This window comes from Microtus oregoni, unplaced genomic scaffold, assembly GCF_018167655.1.
Source record: "Microtus oregoni isolate MIOR12 unplaced genomic scaffold, Mior012 000140F_ref0000409, whole genome shotgun sequence".
NCBI classification, from domain to species: domain Eukaryota; kingdom Metazoa; phylum Chordata; class Mammalia; order Rodentia; family Cricetidae; genus Microtus; species Microtus oregoni.
In genome coordinates, this window is record NW_024544790.1 from 353,170 (window position 1) to 370,590 (window position 17,421).

The 17,421-nt window shown below is 40.8% G+C and overlaps 1 protein-coding gene across 2 annotated transcripts in view; it reads left to right on the forward strand.

Moving 5' to 3' along the window:
* Window positions 1–16,279, forward strand: part of LOC121444773 (synapse-associated protein 1) — a 29,169-nt gene extending 12,890 nt beyond the window's left edge. The window contains exons 5-9 of one of the 2 annotated variants that reach the window (XM_041646688.1): window positions 2,718–2,857; window positions 9,024–9,169; window positions 12,701–12,759; window positions 13,184–13,331; window positions 15,110–16,279. In XM_041646688.1, coding sequence (XP_041502622.1) covers window positions 2,718–2,857; window positions 9,024–9,169; window positions 12,701–12,759; window positions 13,184–13,331; window positions 15,110–15,237 — 621 coding nt within the window. In that variant the 3' untranslated portion in view covers window positions 15,238–16,279. The remainder of the gene's footprint in view (window positions 1–2,717; window positions 2,858–9,023; window positions 9,170–12,700; window positions 12,760–13,183; window positions 13,332–15,109) is intronic. The other variant, XM_041646689.1, reaches the window with a different exon arrangement.
* Window positions 16,280–17,421: the final 1,142 nt, after the last annotated feature.

A 17,421-nucleotide genomic window follows, 5' to 3' on the forward strand; every position in this document is an offset into this window, starting at 1 on the left:
AACCATCAGTAACTCCCAGTCTCAGAATCTTACACCCTCTTCTGACCTCTTCGGTCATCAGGCGTGCATGTGGTACACAGACATAGATGTTGGGAAAACACCTATACTAAAAACTTTTTTAAAAAAAGAAAGAAAAAATGATGTTTTGAAAAGTGAAAATGCCTTATTTATCAAACAAGGTCCTTTAAAAAAAAAACAGTGCTAGTTAATCACAGTGTATGGACTGCCTGCCTTTTTGTTTATGTGAAATCTTGCCTGCTTTACCAGTCAGGATTCTCTATAGGCACAGAACTGACAGACTAAAAATACGTATTAAGAGTAGATTTATTAGATTGGCTCTCAGGTTGTGGTTCAGGTAATCAGCAACTATCTCACAACAGAAAGCTGAGAATCTGTTAGTTGTCCAGTCCACAAGGCTGGATATCTCTGCTGTCCCTGTCTGGTGCTGCAGTCCTGGAAGGTTCCTGGATAAAGGTGCTGGTGTTCAGTCTACATTGGAATCCTGAAGAAGTTGGATTTAATACCAGCTGCAGCAATAGGATAGACAAATTTGCCATAGAGAGAGAGGGCAAGCAAGCAAAACGCAGTGTTTCTTCCTGTGCCCTTTAATGTGGGCTGCCAGGTTTAGGGTGGGTTTTCCTGCTTCAAATAATCTGATTAATAAATTCTTCACAGGAGTGCCTAGCAGCTTGGATTTCAGTTGATTCCAGATGTAGTCAAGTTGACAACCAAGATTAGCCATTATACTTTCCCAGATTACCAGATATATTAGAGAGATAGGTACAGGAGAATGTTACGTTGAACCAGTTTTCTCTAACTAGTAAAATTCTGTGTTGTCTTGTTTTACTTTGTTTTGAGGCAGGCCAGTCTGGTAACTTAATAGGGTAACACAGGCTGGCCTTGGACTCATTCTATAGCAGAGGCTGGCCTTAAATTTCTGTTTTTTTAAAGGATGCCAATGTTTTAATGCCATGATTGCTCCATACAGAATGACTACCACTCCTGCTTCCCTAGGGCAGTCCCGGATTCTGTTCTTTCTAAATATCTAGAGTGCTCTGATCATTTTTTTTCTTTTTTCTTTTTTTTTTAACTTTTTATTGAAAAAAAATTTCCGCCTCCTCCCAGCCTCCCTTTTCCCTCCCCCTCCTCCCACTCCTCTCCCCCTCCCCCTACTCTTCTCCCCCTCCCTCTCCAGTCCGAAGAGCAGTCAGGGTTCCCTGCCCTGTGGAAAGTCCAAGGTCCTCCCCCCTCCATCCAGGTCTAGGAAGGTGAGCATCCAAACTGGCTAGGCTCCCACAAAGCCAGAACATGAAGTAGGATCAAAACCCAGCGCCATTGTCCTTGGCTTCTCATCAGCCATCATTGTCCGCCATGTTCAGAGAGTCCGGTTTTATCCCATGCTATTTCAGTCCCAGTCTTGGTGAGCTCCCAATAGATCAGCCCCACTGTCTCAGTGGGTGGGTGCACCCCCTCGTGGTCCTGACTTCCTTGCTCATGTTCTCCATCCTTCTGCTCCTCATTGGGACCTTGGGAGCTCATTCCGGTGCTCCATTGTGGGTCTCTGTTTCTATCTCCATCCATCACCAGATGAAGGTTCCCAGTGATGGCTCTCCTGGTGCCAAGATCGAATCCTGGCCTTAAATTTCTAAGCCTCCTGCTTCCTACCATCCAAGTACGGGGATTCCAGGCATTCAGTACCATGCCTAGGTCTTGGTTCTGGGGCTCTTGATTCTCTATTGTTCTCAGATGTTTTGTGGTGGTGATGGTTTTGTTATTTCTGTTGCTTAATTTTTGGTTTTTAATTTTTATTTTATGTGTATAGGTGTTTTACCTGTATGTCCATTCACCACTTACATGCAGTGCCCGAGGAAGCTGGAAGAAGGTGTTGGATCCCCTAGAACTGGAGTTACAGACATTATGAGTTGCCATTGGGGCTAGGAATTAAACCTGGTTCCTCTGGAAGAGCAGCCAGTGCTTTTTACCACCGAGCCATCACTCCAGCCCCATCTCCTTCCTTCCACTCTGTGGATCCTAGGGATCAAACTCAAGTTATCAGGCATGGTAGCAAACACCATTACTTACTGAACCATCTTACCAGCCCTTTTTCTTGTCTTTTTGAGACAAGGTCTCATGTAGCCTAGGCTGACTTCCAAACCTCTGTATAGATGATGCTGACTTCGAAGTCCTGATCCTCTGGCCTCTACCTCCCTATTGGTGGGATTACAGGCCTGCTCCACTGTGTTTGGCTTTAAGTTCATATACCTAAATGTGTCCAATAAAAACAAACACATGTTTATATGATTTTTAACTATGTGATTTCAACTAATTGAGTGAACTAACTATCTGACCTCCTGGAAGCCTCTGTCCAGGTAAGTGTTACAAAAATACTTAGAAGGATGGATTGTTCTCCTGTCTCTTTTAAGTGGGAAAATCGGTGACAGCTCAGTTGACCTTGTGACTGAAGGCTTGGTTAAAATTTAGCACACCTTTAATCCCAGCATTTGGGAAGCATTTGGGATATCTAAATTTGAGGTCAGCCTGGTCTACAGATCGAGTTCCAGGACAGCCAGAGCTACACAGAGAAACCCTGTTGTTTTATGTCTCAAAACAACAACAAAAAAATTCAGTGTATCAAATCCATGATACATTATAACCTTTTAGTTGCATTTTGTGATTTCCCCCCACCCACGTATTTTTGCCTCCATTTTTCATCACAGGACAAGAGGAATTTTCTTCGTGACCCACCAGCTGGTGTGCAGTTTAACTTTGACTTTGATCAAATGTACCCTGTTGCCCTGGTCATGCTCCAAGAGGATGAACTACTAAGCAAGATGAGATTCGCCCTTGTTCCTAAACTGTAAGCACCATGTTCTTCGGTCAGAGAGACACTGCTCACTCCTGCAGTGGTGACTTCTGTTTCATCATAGAGCTTTCACATTCCTAAGGGCTCTAGTTATATGTACAGTATTAGGGGAGAGTCACTGAATGGAGGCCAGAACCCTCTTGACACTATCTATCTGCTCATCCAAACAGGCTCTGTAGCCCTTCAGAGGCCCTGTGTGTTTGGCAGCATGCCCCAAAATGGAAAGGGAGGGCAGACTTGGCAGGAAAGTCAGGATGGGAAGGAGATGTGCTCTTTGGCACAAGTTAAGGTAGAATATGTTTTCTTCAGAAACAAGAAATAGACCCAAATAAAACCAGATCTGAAAGGGCCCCTTGCCTTTTTCCTGAAATCCAGTGTTCTGTATTCAGGCTTTGTAGCAGCTGTGTTTTATTCTCTTTGTGGTTTTTCTTCCACCAAAGAAAGGCCCTTCCCTACTCATAAAATCCCAGTTGCCCTTTAAGTTCCAGTGCAATCAATAGTCTGTGATGCTTTGCCATCAGTCTGCCAGCAGAGGGCGGCCTTCCTCTTTGCAGCATTCCCGAGGCTTTGTCTACCTCTCTGACTCATGTAGGGTTTTTGCTGTTGTGTTTGCAGTACTGGAAATTGAATTTAGGACCTGGCTCATACCGGGCAATGTTTTAACGCTATAGTACATCGCCAGGCCTCTTTTTGAATTTTATTTTAACACAGGGTCTTACTAGGTTGCCTAGCTGCGTATTGAAGACACTCCGTATCCCCAGCAGGCCTTGAAATTTCAGTCCTCCTGCTTCAGGCTCTCACATAACCAGGTTTACAGGCCTGAGCTACCAGGCATGGTTTTTATTATGATGATTATGATTGTCACTGCTATTTATTTTGTTCATATTTTTTTAAATCAGCTTTCCAAATGGGGCTTGGCTCAAGACTATAATCCTAGCACTTGGGAAGCAGAGGCAGGAGGATTGTGAGAGGCCAGCCTGAGTCACAAGTAGGAAATCTTGGTTCTAAACAAAATAAAGACAGGAAATTGTGGCTTAACATTTGTCGTCAGTACTCAGAAGGTTAAGGCAGAAGAATATCTATGAGTTTGAGGACAGTCTGGCTTATATAATGAGTTCCAGGCCATTCTGAGCTATAGAGTGAAACCCTGTCCAAAAAAAATAATATCAAAACAAATATTTTTCCTTACTTTGTGAGAGTCCCCTTTTTAGAATGCTCTTATCCTTGTTTCATGGTTGTAAAATTTTACTGTTCCCAGAAGGTACAATTTATAGTTCTCTCAAAATGTCTTCTTTCTGTGCACTTTTCACAGAAACTTTTTGGAACTCTGCCTTCTGGGTTGCAAAAGGCTCCCCTCCCTTGTCTTTTGCAGTAATAGCACCATACTGAGGGTACTGGACCACCTTTTGTTGAGATGTGCTTTCATGACTTAACTAGCTGTAAATAGGTAGCTTCCCTGCTAGAGGACTCTTCAACCCCCTGACCATCTGTATGCAAGACAACAAGAGCCTGGCCTGACACCAACCCATGTGTAGGCTGTGCCCTACAGCTTCAGTATGGCATCACAGCCCCAGTCTCAACTGTACCAGGCAAGCCTGAATTCCACATAAGAAACTTTTAGGTTCTATCTCATGGGAAGGGCAGGGCAAGGTGAAAGAGAGTAGAGCCATCTCCCCACTCCTCACAGGCACCTGTGGCCTCTGTTCTAGCACCTGTCAGCAGGCCTGCTTCTTGCTGGCCACCCTTCCTTTTGGGTAGCACAACTCCACACAGTACATTTTTTGTTTGCCTATTGTCTTTTCAGCTTCCACTGTCCTGCACTATCCTATTTCTACTATCTATAGGATTTATCTCTGCAGTTCCTCTTCTGTGATTTCTGGGGTGTTTTCAGAGGGAATATACGTGAGCTCATGTTCATTATGCAATGTTTAGCTGACCATGTAGGGATTTTGAGAATCATTTCCTAGTCCTTGGGACCATATGGCAGTGCAGGTCTTTTTTTTTATTTTATTTTTATTTATTTATTATGTATACAATATTCTGTCTCTGTGTATGCCTGCAGGCCATAAGAGGGCACCAGACCCCATTACAGATGGTTGTGAGCCACCACGTGGTTGCTGGGAATTGAACTCAGGACCTTTGGAAGAGCAGGCAATGCTCTTAACCACTGAGCCATCTCTCCAGCCCCTGCAGGTCTTTTGTCTATATGAGAATACTACTTTGGGGCTGGAGAGATGGCTCAGCCGTTAAAGGCTAGGCTCACAACCATAAATATAAGAGAATACTACTTTGGCAGAGTTCTTCTAGCCCCAGGAAGCCAGTTATGTAGAACCTTTTCTTTGTGTTTTCCTATATAGTAAAACTCCTCTCCATAACTATCAACATACTGGTGGCAAATTCCTTTTATTGTTGTTTGTCTTTGTTTTGGAGACAGTCTTTCATATAACCCAAACTGGCCTTAAATACCATATATAGCTAAAGATGACCTTGAAAGTCTGATCGCCTACCTTCACCTGCCTAAAGCACATACCAATAGAGACAAGACAGTCTTACCAAGTTACCCTGGCTGGCCTGAGGCTATGTTATTGACCAGACTAGGCAGCCCCATTTTTTCAGGGTCCTCCTTCTGCCTCCTATATGCTAGGTGCTGAGGTTGGAGGCATGAGTCACCACAACCAACCTTCCTTTTGAGAATTATTTTCCTATATACCAGGCTAGCTTCAATCTTGCTATGGAAAAAATCAAAGATGACCCTGAATTTTTGATCCTCCTTCCTCTAACTTCCTCTACATTCCAAATGATAAGATCAATTTATACAGTTTTACCTCACACTTCTAAAACATATATATGTAAAATAGCTAAAACCACATTACAAATTTCATCTTTAGACTGTGGCTAAAATAACTATTTTTAGTTGAGGATCTAAAGAAATGTACCATCTACTCCTCTACTGCATATGCTCACAAAACCCTAGGAATTGACTCTTACTGTTTTAAAGGATGAAGGAATAAATAAGACAAGTATTCTGCCCTCATACCCTATCATCCTAATAACTCAGGAGGCTGAGAATAGAGAGTTGGAGACCAGCCTAGGATACATGTCAAGACCCTATAAGAAAAGTCTAGCTTTGGGGACTGAAAAAGGTGAATCAAGTGATTAAGAACACTGACTGTGCTTTCAAGGGACCCAAGTTTAATTTCCTGTACCCACATGGTAACTTACAACCATCTATAGCTCTAATTCCAGAGGATCTGATGCCCTCTTCTGGCCTCTGTGGACACAGACATACACATACTGCACAAATATACATGCAGGCAAAAGTACCCATACAAATAAAATAATTTTTAAAATCTAGCTTGAGCTAGTGAGATGGTTCAATAGGTAAGAGCACATGCTGTCGAGATTGAGGACCTGAGTTAAGTCCTTAGGGCTACATGATGGAAAAAAACAATGAGACTTGGATGAAAATTGGGTCTGTTTACCTTGTAAGCCTCAGGGTCTTGAGCCAAAACATCAGAACCAGGCAAAAGTGAAGTTGCAGATAAGCATACTAACACACACCTATAATCTGAGTGTTTAGGAGGCTGAGACAAGAAGACTGCTACTAGTTTGAGAGCAGTCTAGGCTACATAGTAAGTTCCAGGCAAAGCTTATGTTACGGGCTACGTGAAACTGTCTCAAAGGGAGAAAAAGTTGTGAGGAAGTCGTCTGCCTAAGTATCTTCAAGGCCACTTTTAATTCTGAGCTCCATAAAACATCCCACGTGAACAAGCCTTGGGTGTATTAATGTCTCTCTGGTGACTCATGGGTTCTGTTTGCTCTTTTGATGAACAAAAGCAACCATTTGGACTTCTTTCTTTGCCAGACTTCCTCCCTGTTGATGTAAGAGAGGCAGGCACATTGCAGAAAACTTGTGCATCACCCTCTGGGGAAGAATCATACTCCAGATGACATTGTAAAAGTTCCAAAAGGTCCTCTGATAAAAACTACTGGGCACAGCTGTAGCTCCCAAACACAGATCTATTTCTACTTTTGTGTTGGATTTGAAACATTAGAAACCTGTGGACACCCAATGAGGAACACTGGGCATATGGCTCTGGAAAAGACTGGTAGTTTCTCCTCTGTTATCAGAGAGCTTCAAAGTGTGTCTGTGATGCAGCTGCAGGGCACTGACTGGGTTCAGGCTGCTATAAAGAAGTGCTGACATTTCAAAATATAGGGCCAATCCTTCATTTTCTAAGGTGTCCCTTAGATAGTGACTGTTTGTTCAGAAAGAGTATCTGAGATGATCAAACTGACACTCAGAGAAGAAAAGTCTAGAAGCTCCATATTTGTTTATGATGACTTGTTTTTGTTTTTATGTGGTTGATTGGCAACAAGTTCTCATGTATTCCATGCTGGTCTGGAATGATATATGTAGTGGAGGATGATCTTGAACTTGTGAATCTCCTACCTGCACCCTGAAGTTTACAGACTTAGGCCACCATGCCCGGCTTATGTGGTGCTGGAGTTAGAACCCAGGGCTTTGTGCCTTCCAGGCTAAGCAAGCACTCTACCAACTGAGCTCCATCCCTAGATGTTCACCCTTTATTCAGTTTATGTCTGCCTTCCAAACTAGAGATTATAATTTGAGAGAACAGTCATCAATTTTTAAAAATTATTTTGATACAATGAAAAGTTAGATTTGAATGCAATATAAAAACCATTAAGTCATTAATTATTATTATTATTGTGTGTGTTTATAATGTGTATATATGGGTATATATGGGTACAAGTGTCTTGGCTTCAGTTTTGAGATTAGAGAATAATTTTATTGAGTTAGTTCTCTCCTTCAGCCTTTATGTGGGTTCTGAAAGTCAAATTCAAGTCACCAGGTTTGTATGACAAACCTGATGGGGGGAGTCCAGAAGAGAGTGTCAGCTCTTTAGGAGCTGGAGTTACAGACAGTTAACAAAGCACCCAACATGGGTGTTGGGAACCAAACTTGGGTCCCCTGAAGTGGTAGCAAGTAGTCCTAACCACTGAACCATTTCTCTAGCCTCCTGTTATTGTTCTTATTGCTTTTCTGTTTTTTAGTTTTGAGACAGTCTCCTTGTAATCCACGCTGGCCTTGAATTCAGGATCCTTCTGCCTCGGCCTCCTAGAGAACTTTTTCTTTCATTTGAAACCTGATGTCTCAGCCGGGCAGTGGTGGCGCACACCTTTAATCCCAGCACTTGGGAGGCAGAGGCAGGTGGATCTCTGTGAGTTCGAGGCCAGCCTGGTCTAGAAGAGCTAGTTCCTTTGGTTCTTTATTTTGTGGGGAAGGGGTACTGGAGATGGAACCCAAAGCCTTGCACATGATAAGCAACTGTTCCTTCAATGAGCCCTGAGTCCAACCCTGAATACTTCATTATGTATTTCCTATGACCATTCATTCTTTCCCACAACCCCAGTGTGAGTATCGAATCAGGTCGCGCTCTCTCTCTCTCTCTCTCTCTCTCTCTCTCTCTCTCTCTCTCTCTCTCTCTCTCACACACACACACACACACACACACACACACATACACACACATTTTTACACTCTGGCTTTCAGATCCTATTTTAAATGTTTTAATTGTTCTAATAATGTTATAATGGTTAGTCACAAACGTTATTTAAAAAGGGACTAGAGAGATGGCTCAGCAGTCAAGAACAGTGGCTGTTCTTCCAGACAACCCAGGTTCAATACTCAACATCTACATGTAACTCCATTTACAGGGGAATCCAATGCCTTCTTTAGGTCTTCATGGGCCTTGCATATGTGTGGTGCACGGATATACATGCAGGCAAAACACCCATACACATAGAATAAAATTAATAAGGTAAATAAAAGTATCAGGAAATACTGACAGTTCATAAGCGTATAACTCATCTCTTGCTGCCATGGTGAATATAGTTCAGCTTACTGTGTTATTTAGCTTTTGCTTATAAAGCAAATATCATTCCCTTTGGCTGTCACAAACACGATAAGTGCTCAGGGGCTGGAGCTTTAGCTTGATAATTGAGTGCTGGCTTGCCTGGCATGCATGAAATCCTACATCCCCAGAGCCAAATATATAATGATCTATTCTAGGCTTCGCTATACTACCCTGTGTGCTCTTGACTCTCACATTCTCACATATGTCATTGTCTATCAAAGTGTGAAGGAAGAAGTATTCTGGAGGAACTACTTCTACCGCATCTCCTTGATTAAGCAGTCGGCCCAGCTCACAGCACTGGCAGCCCAGCAGCAAGCCTCTGAAAAGGAAGAGAAAAGCAGCAGAGAGGATGATTTGCCTCTGACAGGTACATTCTGCAGAAAAGAGATCGTTCTCAAAGAAAAGAATTGACGTAAAATATTCCTGCTTAGAGATGCTAATGAGCTTGTCATCTTGTATGCATCAAAATGTTGACATCTCTGTACAGAAAAATTATTTTCTTTCCAAAGGAAATTTTCTTTTTTTGCTGCCCTTTCTGTCCCAGCTTACGTGTTTTCCCCAAGTGTTCTTTTGCTATCTCATTCTTGGTTTTTGTTTTTGTTTTTGTTTTTACAAGATAGGATTTCTCTGTGTAGCCCTGGCTGTTCTGGAACTTGCTCTGTAAACAAGGCTGGTCCTGAACTCAGATCCACCTGCCTCTGCTTACTGAGTGCTGGAACTAAAGGTGTGCACCACCAGGCTTCTTTTTTCTTTTTATTACTCTTGAACAACAATCTTCTCTATGTCTCCTTTCTTGCCCCTTTGGGCTTTGTTTTGTTTTGGAGTCTCTTTTAGTTCAGGCTGGCCTTGAGCTCCTGATCCTCCTGCCTATACACCTTAAGTGCTAGGGTTACAGACTCTACTACCAAGGCCAGATGTTTCTCAGACTTCGACTCATCCCAGTTTCCTTGGTGCTTATGGTTATAGAGTCCAGTAGTTCTTATTCCAGTTCAATTACAAGTACCTAGCTCTGAGCTAAGCTATTAAACATCTGAAACCTCCTGTGATGTATTAACAACCCTGTTTGCTAGGGAACAAGTTTTATAATGTCAACAACTATTTAATGAACTATAGGGTTGAAGAGTTGGCAATTAAGAGCACTTCCTGCTCTTTCAAAGGACCCAGGTTCAGCTCCCAGCACCCATATGAATGGCTTACAGTTCCTTATAGGAGATCTGACACACTCTTCTGACCTTCATGGGTACTCAGATAATATAAAGCTGGGTGTGGTCACATGCACCTTTAATCCCAGTACCCTGGAGGCAGAGGCAGTCAGATCTCTAAATTGGAGGCCATCTTGGTCTACACAGAGAATTCCAGACTATCTTGAGATATATAGTAAAACCCTGTCTCAAAATAACCAACCAAGCAAACAGATAAATAAAAATAAATATTAAAATATATATTATATGATATTTTTATATATTTTCTGGCACTGAGAGTGGATCCCAGCACCTTGCAAATACTAGGCAGGACCTCTGCTGAGCTATATCTTGAGCCTTTCTTTTTTTTTCATATTTCATGAGTGCCTGCTGTGTGTATTGGTATGTTCTAATTACCAATAGAATCATCTGATAAGAAGTGGGGCAATTTAGTTTGTAGAATTTTAGTTATGTCATATGACACAGGTTGTCTTTGCTATCTATTTGTTAAAGGTATTTGTAGAATATTCTAAATGCATGGTTTTATTTCTTCTTTCTTAGCACTTTCTTTTAAAAACTGTTATGTGTTTAGCTGTACAAGTGTGTTCAGTGTGGTGCACCTGCAGCTAGATCAGCCTTAGGAGCCATTCACCTTGATTTTTGAAACAGCATCTCTCTTTGACCTCGAGTTTGTAGAGTAGCATAGGCTGGCTGGCCAGCGAGCTCAGGAATCCTCTTAACTCTGGCAGGATTACGAGCGGGCACCTCCATGCCCACCTATTTAGACAAGGTTTCTAGAGATTGCACTCTGGTCTTCATGTTACTTTAAGCCCGATTTCTTCTCTTCTGTTGCTTGCTTTCTTCCCAGCTCTTATTTCTTATGCTTGTATATTCTGTCCTTCATATACTTTCTTTGGCTCTGAGTTCTCCCCATCTTAAATCTGCTTTTAGTTAGTGACCTTTTCTTTGCTTTCTTGTTTTGTTCACTTTCCCCTTGTTGATATTTTTCCTAGCATTTTGAATTGGCAAATCATTTGTGTGTCTTCATTTTACTGAAATAAGTATTTGCTGCTGTGCAGTTTAGATTAGGATATATTGTATTTCCAGTATTGCTATTTACTAGAAGTTCTAAGATTTAGTTTTATCTTTCCCTTTGTGCAGAGAGTTATCTGGTTACTACCAGTTGCTTGATGAAATGGCAACTGGAAGAAAAAGGAGGCAAACCTTAACAATCAATTTCTAACTGCTTCAAGTTTATATTTATATTGCTCAAGGACCTTTAAAACATTACTAATTTTCACATTGTTGTATAATAGTCATAATTATTATCAACAAAATTTTATTTTTGTTTGAGTAACTTGAAGTTTTTATATATGTGAAAAATATAAGCAACTTTAGTGAAAATTCCACTTGGGTCTTGGAAGAAGGTGTGTTCTCTGTCTAGTTCAGGAATCTTACGTTATATTGACAAAAATGTAATCTACTAATTGGTGGGTCACATATTTTATTGCCTTAATAAATGTTTTGTCTACTTGATCTATCTCAAAAAAAAAAAAAAGACACAGGTTATCCAGACTACTAGGAGAGGCTCTGAAACTACACTCAAGGTCAAGTTGCGTATAGGTATCATCACGAATCCCAGCAAACTTTCATTCTTTAACATATCCTTAAATTACGGTTGGTTTTTGGCTTTTAGAAAGTAGCTTTTTGGGACAGGGTTTCACTGTGTAACCCCAGCTAGTGTTGAACTCCTAAACCACCCTTCTTCTCTGCCCTTGAAATGCTAAGATTACAAGCATGGGCTACCATTCCTGGCTTCCTTAAATTACTTGATTAGGAAATGCTGGGGTGGGAATATAGCTCAGTGGTAGAGCACTTACCTAGCATATGTGCAGATAATAATACGTTCAATACCCAGCACTGCCGAAAAGGGGGGGGGCATTTTTTTTCCAAAGACTGCCTGTTTAACAATGAACTTAGAAGTATTCAGTAAAGACTGCTGGAGAGATAGCTCAGCAGTGAACTCTTACAGAGGATTTAAATTCAGTCCCCAACACCCACATTAGCTCACATTGCCTGTAACTCCAGTACCAGGGGATTCAACACCCACTTCTGGTCTCTGAGGACACCACATGCAGGTACACATATCTACACTTAAACATACACACACAATTAAGTCTTTATATGATAACCAGCAAAATGAGGTGAGGCATTGTGTTTTCCTTTGTGCTTTCTACACAGGTTGATAACAGGGAAGCTTGAAAAATAGCTTCATTTTTAGTATCCTAAAAGAAAGCACAGAATCAATTTTACTGACACTGAAGTCCAAAGATGATTTCCTAGTGAAAATCCCATATAAGGATATTGAATGTAGTTGCAGATTTAAAATGACATTCCCTCCAGACATGGTGGTACACATATTTAATCCTAGCACTCAGGAGACAGGCATGTGGAGCTCTGTGAGTTCCAGGGTAATTAGGGCTACGTGATGAGATCCTGTCTCTAAATTGCTAAAACAAAAGGACACTCACCAAAGAAGGAGGTTGACATGTTTGTGCCTGGCTATGTCATGTCATAACCTAAAGAGCTAAAAAATATACCATAAATGCTCATTTCTGAAAATGATTTAATGTATCTGTAGATATTTTAGCTGTTCTTATGATACACATTCAGAACTAAATCAAGCAATTATTGTCTCTTTTATTCTCACTTCATAGAGGCAGTACGGCCCAAAACACCACCTGTCGTAATCAAATCTCAGCTTAAAACTCAAGAGGTAATACAGTTTTACATTATACCTAGTAGATGATGTCTAAAAATGAAGTTACTGGGTTAACTATCTGATACAATTTAAAACTGCTTAAGAGTGTCAGCCTTCTGTCTACAAGATGAGGAGTTCAGTACTTGAATAGTCAAGAGCCTATAGCTGAGAGCTGAGGTGATTTCCTGGCATAAATAATTCTAGATGTGCTCATCAAGAATCAGAGAGAATGGTTTGAGTGATCTAAACAGTGAGGGAGAATAATAGCCTCAGGTGGTAACGCACTCTGTTACCAAGCAACTGCCAGTTAGAAGGTTGGAAAGCAGTGAGCACTGTCTTACAGCTAGCAGAGAAGAACAAAAAAAATGAGACTGTGTTAACTTATGAGACATAGGTGTCATGTAGAAGCCATTCCAAGAGCTCTTTGGTTGCATTTCAGGATGAGGAGGAAATCTCTACCAGCCCAGGCGTTTCTGAGTTTGTCAGTGACGCCTTCGATGCCTGCAACTTAAATCAGGACGATTTAAGAAAAGAAATGGAGCAACTTGTACTTGACAAAAAGCAAGAAGAAACAATTGCACTAGAAGGTGACACACAATGGCTTTGTTCTTATTCCTAATCCCAATCTCATTTTTCATTGATATTTATTAAGCTCTACATTTTTCTCTGCTCTCCTCCCTGCCTCTCCACTCCCCCCTTCAACCCTCCCCCAAGATCCCCGTGCTCCCAATTTACTCAGGAGATCTTGTCTTTTTCTACTTCCCATGTAGATTAGATTCATGTATGTCTCTCTTAGGGTCCTCATTATTGTCTAAATTCTCTGGGATTGTGGTTTGTAAGCTGGCTTTCTTTGCTTTATGTTTAAAAACCACCTATGAGTGAGTACATGTGATAATTGTCTTTCTGTGTCTGGGTTACCTCACTCAAAATAATGCTTTCTAGCTCCATCCATTTTCCTGCAAAATTCAAGCTGTCATTATTTTTTTCTGCTCTGTAGTACTCCATTGTGTAAATGTACCACATTTTCCTTATCTATTCTTCAGTCGAGGGGGATTTAGGTTGTTTCCAGGTTCTGGCTATGACAAAGCTGCTATGAACATAGTTGGGCACATGTCCGTGTGGCACGATTGAGCATCCTTTTGTATATATACCCAAAAGTGGTATTACTGGGTCTTGAGGAAGGTTGTTTCCTAATAAAAATCACCACACTGACATCCAAAGGGGTTGTACCAGCTTGCATTCCCACCAGCAGTGCAGAAGTGTTCCCTTTTCCCCACATAAGTTGTCATCCAGCATAAGTTGTCATCAGTGTTTTTGATTTTGGCCATTCTTACAGGTGTAAGATGGAATCTCAGAGTGTTTTTATTTGCATTTTTTCTGATGACTAAGGATGTTGAACATTTCCTCAAGTGTCTTTCAGCCATTTTAGATTCCTCTGTTGAGAGTTCTCTGTTTAGGTCTGTACTCCATTTTTTTATTGGATTATGTGATCTTTTGGTGTTTAATTTCTTGAGTTCTTTGTATATTTTGAAGATCAGACCTCTGATGTGGGGTTAGTGAAGATCTTTTCCCATTCTGTAGGCTGTCGTTTTGTCTTGTTGACTGTGTGTAGGGTGTAGGGAGGCTGCTCCCAGGTCTCTAAGGCTTTGCTGGGTGGGGGTGGGACACAGGATGTGCCTCTGAGGGGCTAGGGTCTAGAGAGCAGGGCTTCCGGCCCAAGGCCCAGACACTGACCTCTCCATGGGTAGTCAGGGAAGGCTCCGCTGGTCTCACCTTCCTTTTTAAAAAGCCATGTTTTGTTTTCTCTTATTTTCATAACACTCTGCCTTATCTTCTGCAATACCGAGTTCAAGGTGCTGGGTTCAATATCAGGCAAGTGATAAAACTGGGCATGGTGGCCACACCTGTAATCCCAACACTCAAGTGGTGGAAGCAGGATTAGCAGTTCACATTCATCTTCAGCTAATATTGCATTGGAGGCCAGCCTGGGATACATGATGCTCTGTCTCAAAGACAAAAGCCAGAGAGATGGCTCAGCAGGTTACTACTCTCACTGCCAAGCCTGATGACCCAAGTTGGATTCCTAGGACCCACATGGTAGGAAGAGAGAACCAAATCCTGGAAATTATCCTCTGACCTCCACACATACTTTCACATTTTAAAATGAGGAGGAAATGGGGAGCTGGAAATGTAGCTTAATAGTAGAGTGCTTACCTGGCAATGCCCATGGCCCTGGGTTCCCATGCCTGGTACTCCAAAGAAAAAATGGCTAGGCCTTGTGTCAAGTGTTACAACTGAATGAAATGTTACAAGTATTATGAGTTCAAAGAGCACCTTTCTTTGCCTCTCCCTTTGTTTTCTGTAGAAGATTCTGCTGATTGGGAAAAGGAACTACAACAGGAGCTTCAGGAATATGAAGTGGTCGCAGAGTCTGAGAAGCGAGATGAAAACTGGGATAAAGAAATTGAAAAGATGCTGCAGGAGGAGAATTAGCTCCAAGCCCATTCTTAACATTGTGCTGAAATTAAATTTTGATGCTCGTTGAATCAGAAGACGCAAAAAAGTGTAACTTTATGCAATTTGAAATTATTCTTTTTCAAGCTAAAACTTGCCTCTTCTAAAGTATGTAGAACAGCTGTTGTAATAATCAAAAATAACAGGATATTGTATGTAACGTTTCATATAAATCAAATTAGCAATGTTGTTATAGACAGCAGAACTCACTATACCACAGAAACACAGGTAAAATGCTAGAGTTTGTTTTCCACAAGGTTGGCAACATAATTTATTCTTTAGTCATGTTTTCTAAGCATAAATACATACTCATTGCCTTTTTGTCGATACATGGTTAAAATACTTAATGGCTTAATTACTATCAGAATGACCAAATTATACCAAAGAACTCAAGAGAAAGCACTTTCAAAACTATTTTCTTGCCTGATATTTTCTAAAATTCTGTCTGAAAGCCAAAAGCTGAGGTAATTAAGTTCACTTAAATGACATAGGCATCACCCAATTCAACGTTAGGAAGCACTGTGCAGGACTAGAGTTGTGGTAGGTACTTGCCTGTCATTTACAATGCCCCAGGATTATCTCAGCTAAAGAAGCAAGGTAGATTTGTTTAAAGAAAGTTTTACTTTCCCCTAGAACCTTTTCATTCTATTTTGTTAAGTATACCACAAATTCAACATCAGACTTTTTGTAAGAACTGGGACCATCAATCCTTTTTGTATTAACAACCTTAAAGAAGCCTGTTTACCTTAAGGTTTGTTCTCATGGTAATGGTCACTATGTATAAATGTCTTAATTAAATGATTAGCCTCTATAGAATGATCCTCCTTGGAGTATAAGTTATAGAATTTCCTAATTAATCCGTCCTGTATTCTCCTATGCCTGCAGGCATCTGTTCATAGGATGTGATCATTTTAAAAGGGCAAGGTGATTTAATGTTAGAAAACTAACTAGTGTTCACCTTTTGTATTTTCACAACACCTTTATTTCATAATGGGAATAAAATCAAGACATTTCTTTCTAAGGAAATTGTACGTATTTATATTCTTTTATCTGTAAAAACTAGTCTATGGTCCTCTGGCATAGGTGGTCAGTGAGAGAACTGAGAATGGATGTAAGCATTACTCTCGTGTTCATCATTTCAGATAAGGGCCGATAAAATGAACCAGACTGCCTCACCTCATGTCACTTCCTTTTATCAATAAGTTTAAGTATTCTATGAGGCCATTGACCCAATTGAAAGGATTTCCACTTGCAACATCAGAAACCACTCTACTAAAGCAAAAAGTGCTCATTTAAGTTTAATATGGTTTGGAGACAGGGTCTCCTGTAGTTCTGGCTAGCCTGGAATTCATTGTGTAGATCAGGCTGGTCTCAAATTTAAAGTAATCCTCCTATTTCTGCTTCTGCATCTGAGTGATGATTTGTTAATGTGGTAGAGGAAAGGAATATGTTGGAATGATTTTTAAGCAGCTAAGAATCATAGGTATAAGCAAATCCAAGCATGATAATGCCTGGTTCTTAATACATGCATATGTATATATTTGGGTTTTTTTTTAAACAAAGTATCCCTATAGAGATCAAGCTGGCCTAGAACTCACAAAGAACTGCTTGCCTTTGCTTCCTGAGTGCTTTGTGTAAAGGAGCACCACCATACCCAGCCTATTTTTTTGTTTCTTTTAAAGACAGGGTCTCACTATGTAACTCCAGCTAGCATCAAACTCAGAGATATGCTTGCCTTTACCTTCCAAATGCTGAGAGGAAAGATGCACCACTATACCTGGCTTACACAAAAATTCTTACTGATGAATAAACACAAAGAAATGAAGATTTCAGAGAAGGAAGAAAAATAAGCCTGGGCTTAGTAGTACATGCCTGTAATCTCAGAACTTGGAAGGTAGATGCAGAAAATCAGGTTCAGACTAAATATAACTTTATAGTGAATTCAAGGCCAGCCTGGGCTACATGAAGCCCTTACTCAAAAAATTCAAAACAAACAAGTTGAAATTCTCTTATGAAGTGGGTGATCTCAGTTGTTGAAAGTTAACTTAAGCAGATGAGTTGGCTCTTTGGATAAAAGCACTTGCCACGCAAACCTGATTCCACTAGAACTCATGGAAAGAATGCACCAACTCCCAAAAGTTGTTCCCTGACCTTCACATTCTC